This window comes from Scyliorhinus canicula, chromosome 13 (genome assembly GCF_902713615.1).
Source record: "Scyliorhinus canicula chromosome 13, sScyCan1.1, whole genome shotgun sequence".
NCBI lineage: Eukaryota > Metazoa > Chordata > Chondrichthyes > Carcharhiniformes > Scyliorhinidae > Scyliorhinus > Scyliorhinus canicula.
The window spans coordinates 116,823,784-116,848,596 of NC_052158.1; the positions used below are offsets into that span (position 1 = coordinate 116,823,784).

Below are 24,813 nucleotides of genomic sequence, written 5' to 3' on the forward strand. Positions count from 1 at the left end.
TGTACATTTAAGGCAGTTTTTATTTAAATGGACTTCAGTCTGGAAACCCAACTATCCAAATCAGCATGCTAAAAATGCAATTTTGTTTCCTGCAGATATTCTCTATTTTACCCTTACGCATACATAACACGTTCTACTGGAAAAACCACACCAGAAATAACATTGCAATCATTGCCCAAACCATTAAGACATTTCAATGATCTGGCCAATCGGACTGCAGAAAGTTGTATCATGTTTGTACTTTTTTTCATGACAAAGTAAGCTACTTATCTGCCAATCTACATGATTTCCTTGATCACAGAATGGTTACGGCACAGGACAAAGCCATTTGACCCATTGTGTCTGCACTGGCTCTGGAAATGAGCATCATGATCCAATGGTCATTCCCCTGCCATTTCCCCATACATCTGCACATTATTGCTATTCAATTATTAATCCAATGCCCTCTTCAATGCCCCAGTTGCACCGACCTGCCCCACACTTTCGCTACCCCAAAGTGTGGTGGATGCAGGGACAATGAATACATTTGAGGAGGTATTAGACAGATTTTAATTGGTAATGGGTTGAAGGGTTATGGTGAACGGGCAGGATGGGAGTAGAGGTCAGGATGAGATCAGCCATGACCACATTGAGGGTATTAGGTTCGGGAGGCTAAATTGCCGACTCCCGCTTCTCGGTCTTATGTTCTAGGGAGAAGATGCTCTGGCTGATTTTGCAATCCAGCTCATTGTAGGTAGCAGACGAGGAACATATCAACAATAATAGAATAGCGGAGCAGACTCGATGGGCCGAATGGCCTAATTTTGCTCTTGTATCTTATGAACACTTCCAGGTAGTGCATTCCAGACCTGAACTACTTGGTTGAAAAACTTTTCTTATATCAAATTTGCTTCTTTTACAAATCATTTTAAATCTCTGCCCTCTCGTTCATGATCTTTTTACGAGCGGGAACAGTTTCTCCCCATCTATTTGGTCCAGCCACTTTATGATTTTGAAAATCTCTATCAAATCTCCTCTCAGCCTTCTTCTCTCCAAGGCGAACAGTCCCAGTCTCTCCAATCTATCCTCATAACTGAAGTTTTCCACCCCTGGAACCATTCTTGTAAACCTCTTCTGCACTGTCTCCAATGTGTTCACATCGCTCCTATAGTGTGGCGGCCAGAACTGTACACAATATTCCAATTGAGGTCTAACTAGTGTCTTGTACAAGTTCAGCATAATATCCTTGCTCTTGTACTCCATGCCCCTGTAGCCATCTAAGGTGGCCACCTGCAAAGGACCATGGAAATTATGGCCAACCCAGGACTCAGACAGATACAGAGCTTATGTGTATCTGAAACACAGGTAGCTAGACCTGATAGAAACCCCCGCTCGTTTGCATTCTTAATGGCCTGTTTCCCAGAACAATAGGACTCCAATCAAGAAATCGATCCAGCCACAGACTGATCAGCGCCACTCCCTTTACTCAGAGAGCCCAACTGTCAAGGTCAATGATCGCTAATGACCCATACAGCTACCAAGGCACCCGGCCCATTATTGGCCGAAATCGAAGACAGTGATCAGAGCCCTGTCGAACTATTGGTTCCAAGGTCAAGGACCACCCCAAAGAGCGCAAAATCCCAGAGGGATAAAAGAGGACACAGCCATGTGTTCTGTCTCTTTTGGACCCAACCTGTGCCAGCCTCCTTTGAATCCGGCCTGTGCCAGCCCAACTGCAGCATAACGACCGGACAGCCAAGTTCAAGACCAACAATCGCTACCTGATGGATAAGCCCAGCAGAGACAGAGCCACTTCTTTAAACCAGTCACGTGAGATCAAGATAAAGGCCTTAGCCACTTGTACAGTGCCTGTCGCCTAAAGTTATGTGTAGGTTATTATAGTTTATAGGTGTAGTTTAACTTGTAGTACATTGTGCTTGCATGACAAAGTAACCCTTGTGTAGTATATAAACCATCTTTGAACTTGAACTGACTAACTGGTTGGGTGGTCATTTAACTGATATACGGGAAAGCCTTGTGGTTCAGTATTGGCGGTGATGTTGGGACATAACATCATATCATAAAAAGAGCCTCAGTATCATATTAGCGACTCTAAAGAGAAACATTATTGGTGACGCTCGTGGGATAGTATTCCATTAAATTGGCAACACCCCTATTAATAAAGCCCAGAATATATATTTTATTAACTGCTCTGTCCACTTGTCCTGCCACCCTTCATGACTTATGCACAAATCCACCCAAGTCCCCCTGCTTCGGCACCCCCTTAAGAATTGTATATGATATAGTCTCTCCATGTTCTTCCTACCAAAATGCATCACACTTCTCCGCATTGAACTTCATGTGCCATTTATCTGCCCACTCCACCAACCTGTCCATGTCCTTTTGAAGTTCTACGCTGGTCACTTCAGTTTACAGTATTTTGGAGCTTTGTATCATCTGAAAACTTTGAAATGGTCTCCTGCACACCAAGATCAACTCTTTAATATATCAGGAAAAGCAAGGGTCCCAATACCGAACCCTGGGGAAAACCATTGCAAATCTCACTGCAGCCTGAAAAATATCCATTAACCATTACGGTCTGCTTTTATATCTATGTTGCTACTGTCTCTTTTATTCTAGGAGCTATAATCTTTTACACACATCTGTTGTGTGAATGAGTCACAGACTAAAGAACATTGGCTTCTATGGTAACAAAACAGTCCAGAATGATGTAATGAATATCTGTGACATGGACATAATGTAAAGAACATCATACATTTATATTTAATATAAAATAAATAGGTCACCTTTCTGCATACTACTCATTAATTAAAACACGCCCACACCTATCATTATTGCACTCAGGAGGGTGGCCAGAGTACAGAATTTATTTTCATGTTGAATGATTTTCAGGTTTAAAATTATGTTGACCAATGCACAACAACAGTGATATGTACCCAACAGATCTCACTTGCAGCATTATTTAAGTCACTTATCATGTCTTAGGTTTAAAACTTTAATAATCTGACCATTTTTTTAAATCATAAAATGATACATCACAGGAAGTGGTCATATGGTCGGTCCATCATGCTTGTGCCAGCTTACAGCAGTTAATGCACAACTATATACAAAAGTACTGGTTTGATAGGCAGAGGAAGGATTGTCTGCCCTTGGAGCATGCGGGGTTTGCAGCCAAATACGGACAATTGCCATTATCACTCTGCCATTATCGCAACTTCAGGACATTAAGTATGAACGCATGAGGGGGGAAATGAGAGAGGGGCTGTTTAGCACACTGGGCTAAATCGCTGGTTTTTAAAGTAGATCAAGGCATGCCAGCAGCACGGTTCGATTCCCGTAACAGCCTCCCCGAACAGGCGCCAGAATGTGGCAACTAGGGGTTTTTCACAGTAACTTAATTGAAGCCTACTCGTGACAATAAGCGATTTGCATTTCATTCATTTCAAATCCTGCTGCTGTCATTCAGAATTCCAACAGGGGCCATGCTGTGGCTCCTCCCAGAGACGATGGTCTCTGAAATTATTGAGAATTTTAACTTTCCTGTTAATATTGCTGTTAGAAAGTCCACAAAAGGTAACTGGATTTTTAATACAATTTATTGAACAGAACTGATCTTAAAGTAATTTTCTAATTATGGAGTTCTGTTAAATTAATTGGTGGGTTTTTTTTAAACAAACATTTTATAAAGGCATTTATGGTCTTACAACAACAAAAGATACAAATACAAATGTAAATATAGTTCAGTGCGTAACACACTCCTCCATGGATTTTTTTATTTTTACCCTCCTTCTGTTTATTTTTAAGGTTTTTCAAAATATCTTAGCTTCTATCTTCGCCCATATTCAAAACAAAAAAAGATTTATTTTAGTGTTTTTAATTTCCTTTTTGAATGTCCGTGAACCTGATGGCATGACTGCTGCTCAACACTGAATGCCCAATAAAGAACTATGCAATCGGTGGAAGTAAAATTACATGGTGTGTGTAGAAATCTCACCAGAGATTGCGAGGTCTCTCAGCAAGATTGACAATCAGTGTTACTTTGCCGCTATCCAGTCTATTGAGTTTCAACCTTTGGGGAACCAAATCCCATTACAAGATTCCATTCACAAAGAGGTTGTTTTACAGACATCTGGTGCAACTGTGTCAAGAAAGAGAGCCATATGTAATTCTGGATCATCAATTACCATTCTGAGGGGGGGGGGGGGGGGGGGGGGGGGGGGGGGGGGGGAATCACAACAGGCCGAGTGGGTATACATCAATACAATGATGCCAGTTGCTTCTTCTGCTATCTGATCATGAATGAGCAAGAGCTATGTCGGCTACACTTGTAATTTGCAGATTAGCACCCCAATGCAAGTGGAGAACCAAAATAGCAAGTATCCAATGAAGTGAAAAATAAAATTAGGCACTTCTATCAAACTGGCAGATGTTAACACTCGAGGACTATTTCCAATACAAAAATTTTCTTTCATGTTTAAAATTCTCAGTCATGCATCATAGGGCATCATGCAGCCATGTGTAAGATCCAAGACTAAAGCAGGGAGTCAAATGACCGGTGAAGAGAAAATACAAGAAGAATTAAGAGGCGGCCTTTTGGCCCTTTGAGTCCGCTCCGCCATTCCAGAAGATCATAATTGACCTGACTGTGGGCTCAACTCCACTATCCTGTCTGTTCCAATTGCCCTCGACTCACATGTATATCAAAAATGTATTCACTCAGCTTTGAATAAATTCAATGATCCAGCCTCCACCCCTCTGGGAAAGAGAATTCCAGACTCCTGAACCACGAGAGAAACAAAATCTCCTCATCCAAGTCTTAAATGGAAGATCACTAATTATGAAATGGTGTGTCTGTCCACCCCCCCCCCCCCCACCCCCCCCCCCCCCCCCCCACCCCCCCATTCTAGACTCCTCCCACAAGGGGAACCATCCTCTCAGCATCCACACACCGTCAAGCCCCCTCAGTATCTGATGTTTCACGTTTCACTAATGGTAGCACAGTGGGCGGCACGGTAACACAATGGTTAGCACTGTTGCTTCAGAGCAACCGGGTTTGATTCCTGGCTTGGGCCACTGTCTGTGCGGACTCTGCATGTCCTTCCAGTGTCTGCCTGGGTATCCTCCGGGTGCTCCAGTTTCCGCCCACAAGTCCCGAAAGATGAGCTCGTTAGGTGAATTAGACATTCTGAATTCTCCCTCAGTGAACCTGAACAGGCGCAGGAGTGTGGCGATTAGGGGATTTTCACAGTAACTTAATCGCAGTGCTAATGTAAGCCTACTTGTGACACTAATAAAGATCGTTATTATTATTATTATTATTATTACCTCTCATTTTGGGCAGCATGGTGGCACAGTGGTTAGCACTGCTGCCTCACAGCGTAGAGGACCCAGGTTCGATCCCGGCCCTGGGTTACTGTCCATATGGAGTTTGCACATTCTCCCCGTGGGTCTCGCCCCCACACGCAAAAAGATGTGCAGGGTAGGTGCATTGGCTACACTAAATTGCTCCTTAATTGGAAGAACTCGATACTCGAAATTTAGAAAAAAAGATTACCTGTAATTCTTCTAAATTCCACAGATTATAGGCTCAAACTACTCAACACTTTCTCACATGTTAACCTCTTCGACTGAGAAATCAATTAAGTAATCCTTATTCTCTGGACTGCTTCAAATGCAATTATGTCCAAAGTAACACCAAAACTCTACCCATACAGATTCCACATTTTCGGAGCTAATATCCTCCTTCAATACTGTGTTAATTTCCTCATCAACAGTTAAGTAGAAGAGAAGACAACAAAACCAGAGGCAACTTACAATTGCTAGCCAGTCACGGGTCACTAATAGAATTGCTTCCAGTTACTGCTAATGTGAAAACCCTGGCCTGTGTGCTTTCCCAACTTCCTCAAAAGGAAAAATAAAATTAAAATCTGCAAGATTCGTCTGTTGCATAGGGATGGTTTCTTGAAGTGAATAATTATATCATTCCCATCATAATAAATTGTTGGTCTACACTGAGAAAAATACAGAAACAACTGGTTGAGGCTTCTTCACACAGATAAGAACAGGAGACAGATCACATGAGCTGCTCTTGTGCAAAGGTTAATTAAAGAAACACATTGGTAAATGACAGCAGATTACACACCAGTTAAGATTAATGACCATGATGTAGAAAACAAAAACGATAGACAAGACATCAGCCAGAACGTTTTAAACCAAGCATGATGGTCCGGATATGTCACTATCATATGACTGGGCATTCAAACCATTATAGGGTAGGTAAATTAACATAAAGTGTCTGTATTAGACTCAGCAGTTCAAGGCTTTGGCAACTAGGTGACACAGTTTAACAACGTATTCTTGGACAATTCAAAATGACCAATATTGCCCCATAATCTACTATAATACTGATATCTAATGGAGTAAAAATAGAGTTATCAGGAGATGCTTTAAAAAAAGGTCAAACTAATAACAATGTTTAAGTTGTTGACACAAAGGCATGTCAAAGAGGATGCATTCACAGGACATCAATGCCAGAAACTATGACTTACCGAGTGAAAATTAACCATTTCCTGAAGGCTCTCTGAAAACCTCATCAGGCTGTTCTATTGGAAGTAAGCATAGTCAGAAGCATAAATTTTGAATAGTCTTCATATAAGCAATTCATAATCCTATATTCAAAAACATAACTAGTTGTATTTACATTGAAACACATGCCAAAGTACCCACAATAAGGGATAAGGGAAAAAATAATTAATGTTGAGCTAAAGAATGGAGGTGGGGGGGGGGGCAAACAGTTGATCAAAGATTTGAGGATTAAGGAGAGGCACACGGGGTTTACAGTGGGAACCTCAGAATGCAAATCAGCAGAACGCAATAGGGAGTATTCAGAGGACATGGGAAAACGTGCACTGCAAACTGATGGAGATTTACACAGGCAAGGAGGGTTTTTAAATACAAGGAAAACAACTGGGTGGTCAGGAGTCAAGGCAGGTCAATAAGGGCAGATGTAATGAGTAAGGAGAACTTGGGTAAGATAAGGCCGGCAGATTTTTGGTGAGCTATATTTTACAGAAATTGGAGAATACGAGGCTGACCAGCACAACATCGAAACTGTCATGTCTGGAAGTGACAAAGACTCAGTCAAGAGTGATACCAAAGTTGATCCAGATTACCCTCAGGCAGTGGTGCGGGCGCGAGGGGCGCAGGCGGCGGGCGCCAAGTGCATGCAAAACATAAAAGGGAAAGCAAATACAACAGAGCTTGGTAGAGAAAGCGTGCCTTTACTTCCGAAATGACAGCATTTCTAAACTATAACCCAATTAGGTATAGAAACACGGTCAACCTTTAATCCTTTGTCTACAGAAGTCCAACTATTCTGACAACATTGCAATTCATCCAGAATAGGCTTCTTACCTCAATAACTTCATCCTTGGTGGACAGTTGGGCAAGCTCACGAATTCCATTTACAAACAGTCTGTTAGCGTTGCAGAAGTTCTTCCCAGCATCTATCATTCCAGCACATAGCTTCACAACCTAAAACAGAAAAAGCTTGTGATTCCCAGGATAAAAATGTAATGTGGCTATCTTATTAAGTCTGTGAAACATGACACCAAGTGGCATAGGGGATATTTGGACAGATGGCCAATAATTTGGTCTATGAGCTAGATTTTAAAGAATGTCCGAGAGCAGAAAAACAAGGTTAAAAAGACAGTGATTAGGGAAGGACATTGCAGAATTTGGAGCATGGGCAACTGAAAGTATAGCCACCAAGAGGACAGAATCAGATGATCGCAGATATATTGATGGTTGTGGGTGGAAGAGATCACAGAGATGGGGAAAGGCGAGACCATGGGAGTGATTTGAAAACAAGGATAAGAACTTCTAAATCAAGATGTGACTTGCCCAGGAGGTCATGTATTTCAGTAAGCACAGGAGTAATAAAACTGCCCAAGTCTAGTCCATCAGATTATGGGCAGAATTTTAGATGACTTCAGGTTGAGGAGGGTAGAATGTAGGAGGACCAGCAAAGAGTCCAAGGAATACAGAGTATGAATGAGGGTTCCAACACCAGACAAGCTGAGACAGGTGCAGTAAGGCACTGTTAGAGGTGGAAATAGGTGCTCTTAGCAAGTGTCATGGATCTGCCTAGTAACAGCTAATAAAACTAATTTAACAAGGCACAATATGACGCTATCTTCCCAGCAACAGATAGAAATTTGCCAAGTGACATCAGTAGTCAGCACTTAAAAGGCATGATAAGATCAGACTTTCCCAGTAACAGAATTAGCAGGTATCTAGTATCTAGACAGATGCCCTATTAGTAGAAACAGCTTACCTTGATAACTAAGGGATCAGTGGAGGTCTACACATGCTAATTTCTTGAGCCAAGGAATTTGAGAGGGGTAGACAGTCAAATACACAGTTGAAGAATCAAAAGGGGAATGGTATGACTTCCAGCATCCTCAGAAACAGACATGCCAGTTTACATCTAACAGCCTGAGAAGAAAGTCCACAATTTTCAGCCAGGAAGCTCAGACCATATCTAAAGTCTTCGAACCAGGGTAAAGAAACCTTCACCGCCATGAACATTAGGTAGAACATAGAACAGTACAGCACAGAACAGGCCCTTCGGCCCTCGATGTTGTGCCGAGCAATGATCACCCTTCTTAAACCCACGTAACCCGCATACCCGTGACCCAACAATCCCCCCATTAACCTTACACTACGGGCAATTTAGCATGGCCAATCCACCTAACCCGCACATCTTTAGACTGTGGGAGGAAACCGGAGCACCCGGAGGAAACCCACGCACACACGGGGAGGACGTGCAGACTCCACACAGACAGTGACCCAGCCGGGAATCGAACCTGGGACCCTGGAGCTGTGAAGCATTGATGCTAACCACCATGCTACCGTGAGGCCCCCAGGACGTGCGTGTTCCTCCTGCCCCGACTGAAAAGATCGCAACTGCTGTCAATCCTTAAGTGCTGCACCTAACATCCAGTGCCCTGTCCTTTAAGGTCCGCGTCCAGCTCTGCTCTGCTGAGGAGCTGCTAGATCCCGCGTTGTCCTGATCAGCCTCACGGTAAGAGGTAAGAGAGTGAAATTTCAGGTGGAGACAGTGGAGGCAGGCATATTATAGTAAAGGGTGCTTTGGAGACGAGGTTGGTGGTGTTGGTTAGCATGTATGCCCCAAATTAGAACAACGTAGGGTTAATGAAGAGGACGGTGGCTGCCATACCGAATTTGAATATACCGTATATACTCGCGTATCATGCGACTTTTGAAGACCTAAATTGTAACCTAAATTTGGGGGGTCGCATGATACGCGAGATACAAAATTCACGGGTGTTTTACTTGCTGTTTTTATGAATGGATACGTCAAGTGGCTGAACATCTTCCCATTAGAATGCTGTGGTCAAAATCTGTAGAGTAGTATCCAAATCATTAACGACTATTGGTTCTTTGTTCAGGTTGTCTTCCTGATCATATGGGTAGTTTATTCAATACAAGGCCGTCTTTTTCCGATACAAAATTCGCGGGTGTTTTACTTGCTGTTTTTATGAATGAATATCAAGATGGCTAGGGAAAAGACTTTCCTTAACGGATAGATTTGGCAGACTGCTTGTCTTCACGTTGTTGTCCCATGATATGTGCTTATTAGTTTTTTTTGTTGGTTGGATGTTAAGAGGTTAATTTACCCACTTTCCTTATGCATGGTTCATATAGTTCCCTCCTCTTCAGTTGTATTATGAAAATGAAATTGAAGGCTGCTTGCAAAACGTACAAACAAATGCAGTGATTATTGTTAGGGCTCAATGGACGTGCGTGTTCCTCCTGCCCCGACTGAAAAGATCGCAACTGCTGTCAATCCTTAAGTGCTGCACCTAACATCCAGTGCCCTGTCCTTTAAGGTCCGCGCCCAGCTCTGCTCTGCTGAGGAGTTGCTAGATCCCGCGTTGTCCTGATCAGCAGGATGTGTCTTACATTCCCTCAGTGCTGGTAGCTCACTGATAAAGTTCCAATGGCCTCCAATGAAAATTGGACCAGCCTTGTCCATGCAGTCGGGCTTGCAACCTCTGGCGGATGGAATCAGACATACAAAAGTTCAACACCTCCCCACCCCCCACTGGTGCATGTTACAGACGGAGAGCTGGAGATAGGCAAATGATGCAAGGATTTTGGAGAAAACACTTTGGTCACACTCTGAATATATTAAGCATTATGGCACAGTTAAAATGACCAATACGCTAGCAAAGTATCTGCCCTTGTATATTTCCTGGAGTGTGGAAGGTGTGAATCTGTTACTGACACTGCAATGGACAATGAGTCAAGGACACTGTACCGAAAACAGGAAAGGCCTATAATCAGAAGACCTCAACTCTGATAAACATTGCCACATATTATTTAGCTGAGCATAGTATTTGCCTCTGCATGGAATGTCCCTAAATGTACTTTCCTCGTGCTGGTGAGGTCAATGTATGATGAAAACATTCATGCGGAGATTCTTCTTCCTGTTTAATTTCAAATGGTGAGTGGAACTTCTCAAAAATACACACATGGTTGTCTGCCTCACCGTGGTTTTTATGGGTTTGGCACTGGGGAAAAAAAACAAAGGACCAAAAGAAAAAAGAACCCAAACAACTACAATTGCAAGCAACTCCCAAAATCAGCTTTCCAAACAGACTAGATCCCCAAATGTTTAGTGCAATCCGGCTATTGCAGGTTCAAGACATTTGCTGAGAGAATAAAGCTGCAAGGATTCCAATATCTATCCTATATCTAATATTCCAGGTTAATGTGAGGTACATGTGAATTAACAGACAATTCGCGGGTGTTTTACTTGCTGTTTTTATGAATGGATACGTCAAGTGCTGAACATCTTCCCATTAGAATGCTGTGGGTAGTTTATTCAATACAAGGCCGTCTTTTTCCGATACAAAATTCGCGGGTGTTTTACTTGCTGTTTTTATGAATGGATACGTCAAGTGGCTGAACGACGCTAGTCAAGCCAGCTGGAAAGCTGTTCGATTCGCGAACAGCTTTCACAACAGAATCCACTCTGCAGAATCCACAGACAATGATACCATTTGGAAGTTTTAGTTTGGGCATTAATTTCCAAAAAAGTGACTCGCATGATACATGAGATATAGAATAAAATCATGTTTTGGGGACGAAAATTTAGGGGTCGCATGATACGCGAGATCGCATGATACGCGAGTATATACGGTATGTGTATGTGTGTGTGTGTGGGGAGGAGGAGGAGAGAGAGAGGCAGCACGGTAGCATTGTGGATAGCACAATGGCTTCACAGCTCCAGGGTCCCAGGTTTGATTCCGGCTTGGGTCACTGTCTATGCGGAGTCTGCACATCCTCCCCGTGTGCGCGTGGGTTTCCTCCGGGTGCTCCGGTTTCCTCCCACAGTCCAACGATGTGCAGGTTAGGCGGATTGGCCATGATAAATTTCCCTTGGTGTCCAAAATTGCCCTTAGTGTTGGGTGGGGTTACTGGGTTATGGGGATAGGGTGGGGGGTGTTGACCTTGAGTAGGGTGCTCTTTCCAAGAGCCGGTGCAGACTCGATGGGCCAAATGGCCTCCTTCTGCACTGTAAATTCTAATGAAATTCTATGTGAGTGAGAGAGAGAGAGAGAGAGAGAGAGAGAGAGAGAGAGAGAGAGAGAGAGAGAGAGAGAGAGAGAGAGAGAGAGAGAGAGAGAGGGTGGATAGTTCTAAGCCGCACTCAGTGACCCCCTCAGGCGTGGGGAACGAAGGTGTTGGCACAGAGGGCAGCTTGTAAGTTGGACGCGAGGCTGCTTGCAGACCTAAATTTGTGTGTAAAGGTGGGAAAGGTGATTGCTGACTATGTGGGGTCCCATAGGAACTGGGAGGTCACGCCGTCAGTGGTCTGGGGGCTGAAGGCCGTGATAAGGGGCAAGATCATCTTGTTTAAGGCTGACGTGGACAGAAAGGCAAGAGAGGAGTGGCAGCAGATGGTAGAGGAAATCTTGGAGGTGGATGGGAAGTATGTGGAGAATCCCACTCAGGAACTTCTGGTGAGGAGAAATATATTGCAGGCACAGTTTGACCTTCTGTCGACAGGAATGACGGTTCGTTAGTTAAGGCGGGCAAAGGGGGTAGTTGATGAATATGGGGAGACAGCCAGTCGCTTGCTGGGAAGCCAGCACCGCCAGAGAGAGAGATTGTTCGGGTCCAGGATGGGGCAGGGGAGCTGGTGGTGGTGCCAGAGCAAGTGAACAAGGCATTTGAGGTTTTTTAGAGACGGTCGGAGCCCCCAGTGGGCGAGTCGGATATGGGGGATTTTTGGGGGTGTAGAGCCAGTGGGAATGGAGGAGTTTTGGGCGGCAATTGGGAAGATGCAAATAGACACGGCATCCAGGGCCAGATGGGTTCCTGGTGGAGGTTTATAAATAGTTTCTGGATAGACTGGCGCCGCTGTTAGTGGAGATGAAGATGCTGCGGCGATGAAGGCACCCCCGGAGACAATGGCAGAGGTATCCATTTCGCTGTTGATAAAAAAGGATAAGGACCCAGTGGAGTGTGGGTCATAAGAGGCCAAGATCCTGGCCACGGTGTTGGCACTTAGGTTGGAGGCGTGCCTCCAGCAGGTGATTGGGGAAGATCAGACGTGGTTCGTAAAGGGTAGGTAGTTGTCTTTGAACATGCAACGTTTATTAAATGTAGTGCCCTCTCCAGCAGGAGAAAGGGAGCTGGAGGTGGTGGTGGTGGCCCTGGACACGGAGAAGGCATTTAGCAGTGTAGAGTGGAGCTGCGGTGTTGAAGAGGTTTGGGATTGGGCCTAAATTTATGGTGGGGGTCAAAATGTTACATAGGGAACAGAATGTGCGCACACAAATGAGGTGAATTTGGGGTATTTTCAGTTACATAGAGGAATGAGGCAGAGATGCCCCATGTCTCCTCCTCCTCCCCCCTCAGCTTGCGCTGGCAATAGAGCCCTTGGCCATTGCACATAAGGTGCTCGGATAAGTGGAAGGGGGAAGTGAAGCACAGAGTGTCTTTGTATGCTGATGATTTATTGTTGGACATCTCCAACCTAGGTTCTACGATGGGGCTATAATTGGGCTGCTTAGGAGAATTTGGGCTTTATCAGGTTACAAGTAGAATTTGAAAAAGTGAGAGTTTGTGATGTGAGGTATTGCGGAGGGCGAATACCTCAACCTCCTGCGCGAGACTGGGGCTGATGTAACTAAAGTTGGTACATAAGGTGCATCTGACAAAGTAGAGGATAAGTCAGTTCTTTGAGGGGTTGACATCTGTGAGTGGTGTGGAGGGGGTCCAGCCAACCACGTGCATATGTTCTGGCCTTGCCGAAGTTGGAGAAGTTTGAGGTCATTTTTCAGCACTATGATGGCAATCTTGCACATGGATTTGGAGCCCAGGCCCTGGGGGCCATATTTTAAGTGCCGGGCTGGAGCTGCCAGACGGGGGCAGATGTTTTAGCCTTCGCATTGCTGATTGCTCGCAAGCAAGTCCTGTTGGGGTGGAGATCAGCTTCTCTGCCCTGTGCCTCAGTATGGCTGGAGGACTTGCTGGAGACCACTTTGTGACTAGTGAATATAGTATACTAAACTGAAAGAAGCCTAAACAACTTACCAAATTGTCCAACCTCCAATTTTCCCTCACATATTCGAACTGTCAAATTTCTTCTCACTTAACTTATTTATATCCCTTTGTGTACTCCTCATAACTTGCTCTCCTACCTATTTTTATCCCATCAGCAATTTGTCTATACTCAGTTATTTCACCAAATCATTATCTAGATTGCAAATATTTGAGGTCCCAGCACTGATCCCCGCGGCACCCCAGTGGTTAGTTTGCCAATCTGAAAATGATCCATTTACCTCTACTGTCAATCTGAAAATAATCATTTACCTCTACTGTCAATCTGAAAATGATCCATTTACCTCTACTGTCAATCTGAAAATGATCATTTACCTCTACTGTCAATCTGAAAATGATCCATTTACCTCTACTGTCAATCTGAAAATGATCATTTACCTCTACTGTCAATCTGAAAATGATCCATTTACCTCTACTGTCAATCTGAAAATGATCATTTACCTCTACTGTTTCATGTTAGCCAATCCCCTATCCCTGATAATATATTATTCTCCACGCACAGTCCCCAATCCACAAGGCCAAGATCTTTCCACATTTAATTGGGTGGTAAGACCCGCAGTGTTCCGTAGCCTCGCCACCATCGCCCTCAGCGGCTTGTTCGCCTACAGCTTCATCATCAGCGGCCTATGCACCCGGTCGACCTCCAGGGGCAGGTCGAAAGCCCCCTCCCCACTTAGCTGCTCCAACATCTTGGCCACTATATAGCTATTCAAACCTCATCTGGACACAACCTTTATTGTTTTTACTTCCATTTTACTATTTCACTACCACTCTTTTCCTTTTGCATCATGAAATCTTTTGTTAATCTCTCCTGCCCTACACCCTTTCAAACACTTTCCATACTGTTCGCTTTTGACCTTCACTTTTGTCCCCTCCCCCCTTCTACAGGCTTTGAAAGTATTTACATTTCTATCTCTCTTCAGTTCAGACGACAGGTCAGAGACCTGAAACGTTAACTGTTTTTCTCCACAGACACTGTCCAGATGCTGCTGCCTGGCCTGCATTTCCAGTACTTTGATTTATTACAGAATTGAAGGGGTCTACATCAAAGAAAAGGCCCTTCAGTCCATCATGTCTGCGCAAGTCAAAAACAAGCAAACTATTCTAATCCCTTTTCCAACACTTGTCCCATAGCCTTGCAGGCCACGGCATTGCAAGCGCACATCTAAATACTTCTGAAATGTTAAGAGGGTCTCTGTCTCCAACATCCTTTCAGACTCCCACCACCTCCAGGTGAAAAAGTTATTCCTCACATCTCTCCTAAACCTCCTGCTCCTTGTGTTAAATCTATGCCCCGGTCATTGATCCTTCCATCAAGTGGAAAGTTTATTCCTGTCTCTTCTATCTACGCCCCTCATAATTTTGTACATATCAATCATCTCCCCTCCTCAGTCTCCTCTGCTTCAAGGAAAACAACGCCAGTCTATCCAATCTCTCTTCATTACTAAAACTCTCCAGGCCAGGCAACATCCTGTCAAGTCTCTTCTACACCCTTTCGAGTGTTAACACATCCCTCCTACAGTGTGGATTCCAGAATTGCCTATAATACTCTAGCAACCTAATCAATATTCTATACAGTTCCAGCATAACATCCCTGCCTCGGCTAATAAAGGCATGCATACAATATGCCTTCTTAGCCACTTTATCGAGCTGCCTGCTATCTTAAGGGATATGCAATGCACATCAAGGTCCCTCTATCCATGGAGTTTCTCAGGGTTCTACTTTTTATCATGTATTCCCCTGTCTTGTTTGTCCTGCCCAAGTATATCATCTCACACTTATCAGGATTGAATTCCATGTGCCACCGATCAGCCCATCTGACGACCACGTATATACTCCTGTAATCTAATGTTATGCTCCTCACTATTTACCATCCCAGCAATTTTCATATCACACGCAAACTTACTGATCAATCCTCCTACATTCATGTCTTAAATCATTTACTGACACTAATCCCTACAGGACTCCACTGGACACAAGCTTCCAGTCACAAAAATCACCTCAACCCTCCACTTCTGGCCACTCAGCCAATCCAGGATCCAATTTGCCAAATTTCCTTGGATCTCATGGGGTCTTATCTTCGCCATCAGTCTCCCATGTGGGGCTTGATCAAAAACCTTGCTCAAAAACCTTGCTGACGTCCAAGTAGACTACGTCAAATGCATGGCTTCATCTACACTCCTGGTCACCTCTTCGGAAAATTCAATCAAGTTGGTCAGACAAAACCATGCTGACTGTTCTTGATTAATCCTTGCCTCTCCAAATGCAGATTAATTTGGTGTCTCAGAAGTGCTTCCAATAGTTTCCACCACTGAGGTTAGACTGACTGGCCTGTCGTTTCTTGGTTTGTCCCTTCTTCCCTTCTTGAATCATGGTACCACATTGTCTATCCTCCAGCATCTCTCCTGTGGCCAGACAGGAATTGCAAATTGCCAGCATACCAGCTATTCCTCCCTTGCCTCACTGATCAGCTTTGGATACATTTAATCTGGCCTTGGACATAAGTCTACTTTTCAGAATTCCAGCCCACACAACCTACTCTCTTGGTCAATTTCTTTAATTTTATTACAGTCCTCCCCCCCCCCCCCCCCCCCCCCCCCCCCCCCCCCCCCCCCCCCCCCCCCCCCCCCCCACCCCCCCACCCTCCCCCCCCCCCCCCCCTCCCCTTCTGTAGTTATCCTTTTATCCTTAATGTACTTGTAAAACAACTGAGGATTTTCCTTCATTTTACCTGCCAGTATCCTTCCATGTCCCCTTTTTACTCTCCTAATTTCCTTTTTAAGTTCCCTCTTGCACATGCTATACTCCTCCAGGAGTTCTGCCCTGAATATCTGCCACTAGCCTCCCTTTATCCAATGCTGTATACCCCACAATATCCACGGTTCACTGGATTAACTGGTTCCAGCCTTATTCCTTATTGGAAAATATTTCAAATTTCCAACTCCAGCAATATTTTGCTTTTGTGTTGGGAGTATGATGGTCAGTTGCAGTCGCAGCTAGTGTGGAGGTAGCAATGAGTGTCTCAATGGGAGAATGCCAAGAGAGGATCAGAGCAAAATTGAAGATTTGTCTAAGAGGGAGTTAAGCCTGACAGTAGAAGAGTCAAGGAACACTGAAGAGTTTGGATAGGAACTTGATACAGCAGAGTACTTGAGAAGGGAGAAACAAGAGAGACGTGACGACAGGAGAGCAAGGTCTATGAATGAATCATCATAGAATCGTGACAGCGCAGAAGGCATGCATTCAGTCCGTCCAGTCTGCACCAACCCTCTGAAAGTGCACCCACACACACCCCTGCCCTATACCTGTAGCCCACCTAATCTTTGGGGTAATTTCAGTATGACCAATCCACCTAACCTGCACATCTTTGTACTGTGGGAGGAAATAGGAGCACCCACGCAGATACAGGGAGAAAGTGCAAACGCCACAGTCACCCGAGATCGGAATTGAACCAGGTCTCTGGCACGGAGGCCACAGTGTTAACCACTGTACCACCCAAAAAGGTAGGGAGAAAAGTAAAAGAGAGGGAGCGAAATATTAATTTGGGAATAAACATGATGGACGAGTTCAGGGAGGCAGCCAAAGTGCGCAAGCAAAAGGACAAGGTGAAAACTTAAGTTGCATAGGTTTGGTGCTGTACCATTAATTAGGTTGCATATAACCAAGTAGTGAATCAAGAATAGAGAGGAAGCAATAGGAGTGAGTCCAAAGTTATAGCTTAAAGCCCCATAGAAAATTAAAGTTGACATAGAATCAAAGAATCCCGACAGTGCAGAAGGAGGCCATTCAGCCCATCGAGTCTGCACCGGCCCCTGCTCAGATAGAGCACCCTACCTAGGCCCAATCCCCCATCCTATCCCCTGTAACCCCACCTAACCTTTGGAAACTAAAGGGCAATTTGGCATGGCCAATTCACCTAACCCGCACCTCTTTGGACATAGGTGGCGTGGAGTCAGCATGGAGCATCGGCAAACTATTGTCCAAATTTGGAGATGGGTGTGGAGGGCAAGTGAAGCCCAGAAGTCATTTGGAGGGTGTATCTATATTTCCAAAACACTTTCCATGTGTGGCGAGGGAACAAGCAGCAAGCTAAACTATCCTTGATTCTGTACATCAGGCCACACACTTATTCACTGGCCTTCCAGGAAAGCTGTGTTGACAAAAGAGAGTAAAAGGTAAAAGGTTGGGCCAAATTGGAAAACACTGCAAATACGCAGTCAATGCGAGGCAACTAACAGGGCAACTTTATTTAATTAAAAGCTATTGTACAGTATTTTCATCATAAAAAACTTTCTGGTCTACATTTCTGGGCATTTGTCATTGTTAACACCGTCTTCAAGAACAAATTGTGTCTGTTGACACTTTAACATGTTATGCCTCGACTTATATTTCTGCTACGAGAGCAAGGGGTGCATGGCACATTATTTCCTGGAACTTTCTGACATAGCCGTAACACAAGACCTAGTATCCTTCTTCCACAAGGAAATTTACATGTTACTGCAACATCAGTTTTTTGCAGAGATAGTGATATCCCCTCAATCATGTACCATTACATTGTTGCATTTGCATCACAAATTGAAGACCAAGTACCAAGGGGGTGGTAGATAACGAAGAAATAAAAGCATGAAATGTGATGGTACACACCTTTTCAAGTTTTGACTCCAAATCAGCAAAATCTCCTTCAACTTCTTCTACTGCAGCTCTGTTAAGAAAACAATGTAATTAAACAGTTGCATTTTTACATTGCTATTCCCTTCTCATTAATTTCGATTCTGGCTATCACAACCATTACCATATTCCCAAGTAGTGGTTGGAATTTCTCAAACATGAACTTCCTCAAACCAGTCAGAAATCAGCTAGAAGAGGTCAGGTTTCTGTAACGATGAGCTCATGTTCTATCCAACAGATGTTAGAAGAATATCTACCAGCTAGTCTATATTCTTTGACTATTCTCAAACATTCGATAGATATACCGGCCAGTGCTGAGACAAGGTTACAGTGTGCAATTCACATGACTGAACGGTAATTGAATGTAAAAAGAAATATGTGGAATAAGTTTGCAAATTAAGGAGGTATACGGAACTTGTTAGCTTAATGGAAATTAACTTGTGAGATTCTGCTCTTCGTTAATTAATATGGAGTTAACACACTGCAGGAGCAATAGATGTTATTAAATACTATTTTATTGGAACAGGAATTTGAATCAACTAGGAATACATAGCACAGCGCTATAACATGTTGAATTCCCCATTATCGCTGTATGTTATGATAGGGTTGAAATTTTAATTTGTAATTTTAATTTGAGCACAATCAGAACCTCCAAAGCAAATGGTGTCCAAAATTACAGCCAAGCCTCTTTGAGGTGCGCCTCCCCCAAATTTCCACTCAACCTCATTTGTATATCACTGGAGGCCAAATCCACCACAAGCTAGCAGAATCAGGCAGTGTTTTAAAACTTTTTTAGAAATATGTTTTGTTAAGAAAATTAGGTTTTACGATTATGTTTAAACCTTTCAAGGTACAACAGTATGCAAGTTTAGCCTGACAATAAGCCTACGTGACTTGGTCACCATGGAGACTGTGGCGGGATCAAACTGAGACAGATGGCAAGGTGTTCACATCTGAAAACAATGGGAGGAGCAACTGGGCCGACTGGACAGTCACTGAGTTTTTGGACAAAACGAGCGAGAGAGATCTCTCAGACTCCAGGCAGCTCAACCAGATAGGTTGGTGCTGGTCCTCACCAAGCCAGAGGGCAAGCTGCAGAAGTAGGGAGAGTCTCTATTCGAAGAGAAGCAGCCCATGACAACCTAAAGCATCAGGAATATGTGCCCTGATGGGTACAGGACAAGAATTCCCCAGGGTGGGCTTTACTGCTGAAAGTCACTTCAGACATTTTCAGTGGTCTGAGGGAGAACCTTGAACAATCATGGGATGTTACAAGTCAGTGAAAATTGAAGACATGAACCTATTGGAAGCTGGGAGTGACTGTGCACTGTTTCCGATACAAAACCTGCGATCCCAGCGGGAGGAGTATATTGAGCAAAGTGTATATATGAGTGGCATGAGGTTAGTACAGTCATCCTTCTCTGTAGTTCAGAGTATTAGGTGTCTAGAAGGTAAGGTTTGGTCATCGTTTGTTCATTACAGCAGAAGTCTTAAAATTTGAGATCTTGTGCAATTCTTGTGAGTTGGTCACTGAATTTAGTTTCAAAGCTTCAGTCTCTACAGAGACGGTAACAACTCTTAAAATATTCCTTACGAAAAACGCAGGCGGCATGGTGGCGCAGTGGTTAGCACTGCTGCCTCACGGCACCGAGGACCCGGGTTCAATCTCAGCCCACTGTCTGTGTAGAGTTTGCACATTCTCCCTGTGTTTGAGTGGGTTTCACCCCCACAACCCAAAAAGATGTGCAGGGTAGGTGGATTGGCCACACTAAATAGCCCCTTAATTGGAAAAAAAAATTGGGTACTCTAAATTTTTAAAAAATTAAAAACCTTTTCACCCAGAGGATGGTGGGAGTCTGGAACTCATTGCCTGAAAGGGTGGTAGAGGCAGAGACTCCCATAACATTTAAGAAGTATTTATATGTGCATTTGGGATGCCACGGTATGCAAGGCCATGGGCCAAGTGCTGGAAAATGGGATTAGAATAGTAATGTGTTTATTTTTGACTGGCGCAAACACAATGGGCCAAATGGCCTTTTCTTTCCTGTAGCTCTCTATGACTCTTATGATAATGTGACAAAGTTTGCCAATATAGCTGAAAATAGCTATATCACAAAAAATAAGCATTTGAAATTAGCACCAATTCACCATCTGAGTAACTATTTTAAATGACTGATGACATTAAAAATACAGAAAGCTATTAAAGGTATCTGGATTATGATCTTTATCCATCTAGCTAGTACACCCTGAACCCCATACGACTTTTTCCATCAACCTGCCATGGGAAACTTTATCAAACACCTTACTGAAGTCCATCCATATGACATCTACAGCCCTTCCCTCATCAATTGATTTATCACTTCCTCAAAGAATTCTATTAGGTTTGTAAGACATGACCTTCCCTGCACAAAACCATGCTGCCTATCACTGATAAGTCTATTTTCTTCCAAATGTGAATTGATCCTATCCTTCAGTATCTTCTCCAACAGTTTGCCTACCACTGACGTCAAACTCACAGGTCTATAATTCCCTGGCTTATCCCTGCTACCCTTCTTAAACAAAGGGACAACATTAGCAATTCTCCAGTCCTCCAGGACCTCACCCGTGCTCAAGGATGCTGCAAAGATATCTGTTAAGGCCCCAGCTATTTCATCCCTCGCTTCCCTCAGTAACCTGGGATAGATCCCATCCGGACCTGGGGACTTGTCCACCTTAATGCCTTTTAGAATACCCAAAACTTCCCCTTTCCTTATGCCGACTTGACCTAGAGTATTTAAACATCCATCCCCAGCCTCAACATCCATCATGCCCCTCTCCCTGGTGAATACTCATTAAAGTACTCATTAAGAATCTCATTCATTTCGTCTGACTCCACGCATAAATTCCCTCTTTTGTCTTTGAGTGGGCCAATCCTTTCTCTAGTTACCCTCTTGCTCCTTATATACGAATAAAAGGCTTTGGGATTTTCCTTAACCCTGTTAGCCAAAAATATTTCATGACCCCTTTTAGCCCTCTTTATTTAAAGTAAATACAAAGTCAGCCAGAGACAGGTGATGTGCAGGCAAGTGTGGGTTGCAGTCTTTTCCCGTAGAAATGCTGCTTTGCTTCTTAATTTATATTCATATAATCACACCTCCAGCTGCAGCAATTGACATACACGGGAAAGCAATGGAAATGTGTTAGCAGGTAGAAACCAGGTAAAAACTGCAAATACTGCATTAAATTCTCAGTCTACATAATGGCATCTTGCTGCCAATATGCATTTGTGCAACTGATGTATCTGAACAATATTTAAGTTTGCATTGTGTACCTAAATGTAAACTGAAAATGTGGAAATATTCAGAGAGCGCGAAAAAAAGATATAGTAGTATTTAAAGCTGAAGACATAGTCAGAAGTGGCAAAAGTTAGAAATGCTTAAAGTATTGGGAGATGTGAAAATGGGCAATGGAGGAAGGTGCAAGACAAAATGGAATATCTCCCGGAGAGAAGAGCAAAACTTTAATTTTCGAAACAGGAACAGCAGTGAATTAAACATTAAAACAAAAAAAAAACAACTCTGGACAGACATGGAATCATAGAATCTACGGTACGGAGACAGGTCCTTCGGCCCACACTGGTCAATGTTTGCCAAAAAGCCAACCCCATTTGCCTGGAAATCGGAAAGAAGAACAGAAAACATCAGGAATACTCGGGTTGCATTTCTGGAGAGGGATACAGATGTTGCAAAACTGGCAGAAGCTAGAGATGTGACAGGTTTTATGCAAGTGGAGACAGGAAAAGGGGAGGGGCAGTGAACAGAATCACAGCATGTGCAATTATTTACATTTTTTTGTCTTTAATTCACCGTCACTTCTCTTTCAGGAATATCCACCTTGAAGTTCTGCTCTTGTGATGAGATTTCAGTTTCTTTCTCCCCTCCCCCCGCCCCTCTCCCCTTTCCATGTCTCTGGTTTAAAACCCACTTTTTCCAGTCCACAACTGCTGCAAGAGTATTCCCAGAATTTCCTGCTCCCTCCCAGATTTCCAGCATTGCGATATTTTGTTTTTTTTGTTGCTACACTTACTGGTTTCAATTGAGAAGCTCATTACATTTCGATTCTGTGCTAGACATCCTCAGATTCTATTCCTACTTTGAACTTTTTAAAATGCTAGTCTCAGGATATGGTCATTACACCATGGCAGCATTTATTACCCATCTAAGTTGCTCTCAGATGCTGAGATGACTACTTGAACCAATGCAGTCCATGCGGTGCTGTTCGGTAGGACATTCCCAACAACGAAGAATGAGTGGCTATTATATATCCAAGTCAGGTTATTGAGAGATGTGAAAATAATTGTGTTACCTTGCACCTGCTGCCCTTGCCCTAGGAGGTGGTTGTTATGGTTTTGGGGAAGCGCCGTTGAAGAAACCTTGGGTGTACTGTTACAAGGCATCCATCAGATAGTACATATATCTCTTATTGTGCACATGAGGTGGAAGAATTGGATGTTTACGCTGTTTCTGGGCTGCCTATCAAGGTGTCTGGGTTGACATTACTTTGCTTACATTTCTTGCATGTTATTACAACTGCTCCCATCCAGACAAGTAGAGGGAATTTCATCCCAATCTTGACTTGTACCTTCGAGATGGAACACCTTTGGGAAAGCAAGAGGTGAAATGCCCACTACAGACCACCCAGTCTCCGACCTTCTCCAGTGACCACAGTATTCACACGGCTGGTCAATGCCAGTTCCCAGGCTGTTGGTGGTGACAATGGAGGTGTTGGACTCTTTCAGAGTTGTTAATTTCCTGACACAGTGGTATAAATGTTACTTACTACTCATAAGCCCAGACCTCGATCTATTTGCATTCAGGCAAGAATGCCAGCTCTAATATCTAATGAATTGTGCCAGAGTGGAATCAAAAATCAGCACCCAGTTCTACTTCTGACCTGTAAAGAAAAGTTCAATGATGACACAGCTGAAGACAGTCAGGCTAAAGATCGCCTGACCAACAACCAGCTCACTTTGTGCCTAATGTAACTCCAGAATCTGGGGAGTTTTCGACCTCATTCCCAGTGATTTTCTTTTTACAAGGGTGCATTGACCAAGTGTGGCCTCAATGTCAAGGGCAGTCATCACAACACTCAAATTCAGCTTTTTTGTCCACCTTTGGACCGAGATTGTAATGAGGTTTGAGCTGAGTAGCCCTAAACAAAGCACTGTTGAGCACATTGTTGGCAAGCTACACTTGATAGTACTGTTGCCAACACCTTTCATCGCTTTGCTAATGATTGACAGTAGGCCGATAGGACAATAATTGGCTTTGTCCTGATTTTCGCAGACAAACACACTGTTGAAATTTTCCACACTGTTGAGTATATTTGTATCAGAGCAACTTGGCTACCTGTTCTGGAGGACAGGTACTCTGCACTAGTCTAGATCAGGCATTTTCAAACGTCGGAGTCGCGACCCATGGGTGGATCACGGAGCTGGCCGTCGCAGGCAACAGCTGCAGCAGCCGGCTTTTAACATTGCCAGCTGCGAACGGCCTTCAAAATGACGACCGCGACCATATTAAAAAATGCAGGCGCATTGCACGGGTGCATCGGTGTGAGCAGGCACGTATGCGCAGTACGCTTCCATTTTTTAAAATATGGTCGCGACCTTCATTTTGAAGGCCGCTTGCAGCCGGAATTGTTAAAAGTCGGCTGTTGAGAGAAAATTTGCACAATCGGAGACACAGGAGATGATTATTTTTTAAATTTAATGTATTGTTCTTGCCTGAAGGGAGGCAGAGAGCAGGTCACGCCCCCCGACAGTCGACGTCACGTGCTTTGAGAGCGACTGCGATTCCTCCATTTTGTCAGCAGCAAACAAGGCAAGAGGAAATGGTGGGTCGTGAAGGCCATCCGGTGTGGGCCACGAAGGCCGGTAAGGCTGGTAAAAATGTGTCCCCAGAAAAAAAGTTTGAAAAACACCGGTCTGGATGGCGTCTGGTCCCACAGCCTTTGTCGTTCCCACAGCCTTTGTCGTTCCAGTGCAAAGCAACCACCTTTGCTATTGCATGTAAAGAATGAAGTTAGCTGGTGACCAACATCTGTAGCGTGGCAGGACTGTAGAATGGTGGTCTAATTTGTTGACTGTGGGATCACTTAAGCTCCCTTTCACTATTTAGCAGCAGTTTGATATTTGTCATACTAAACCTGTGAATAGATCTTTTATATCAGTTGGAAAGAAGTTAATATATGTACCAAGTGAAATTTAAAGATTGTTTACATGGCTATCCAATTGCAGTAACACAAGAAACTTTGACAAAAATCCTATCTCCAACCTCAGCTAAATCTTGTTCCATTATATACTACTGGTAAATCACCACAGCAGACGTCAACAAGCAGTTAAAAATCCCTGCAGTTTAGGAATATTTATGTTGCTATAGGGACAGTTAGAGAATGCAGAGATGCTATTTTGGCTCTTACAAATCTCGATGAGACAGATGGTATTAT

At 43.7% G+C, this 24,813-nt stretch overlaps 1 protein-coding gene across 7 annotated transcripts in view; it reads right to left on the reverse strand.

The window, feature by feature from the left end:
* The window catches only part of LOC119976607 (arf-GAP with coiled-coil, ANK repeat and PH domain-containing protein 2-like), a 174,338-nt gene that overhangs the window by 112,732 nt on the left and 36,793 nt on the right, over positions 1-24,813 (reverse strand). For all 7 annotated transcript variants that reach the window (XR_005462949.1, XR_005462948.1, XM_038817221.1 and 4 more), the window contains exons 2-4: positions 18,304-18,361; positions 7,414-7,533; positions 6,549-6,602 (exon numbers count right to left, since the gene is read on the reverse strand). Coding sequence is in view for 5 of the 7 variants with exons in the window: in XM_038817221.1 (XP_038673149.1) it covers positions 6,549-6,602; positions 7,414-7,533; positions 18,304-18,361 (232 nt within the window). In the remaining 2 variants the exon portion in view is untranslated. The remainder of the gene's footprint in view (positions 1-6,548; positions 6,603-7,413; positions 7,534-18,303; positions 18,362-24,813) is intronic.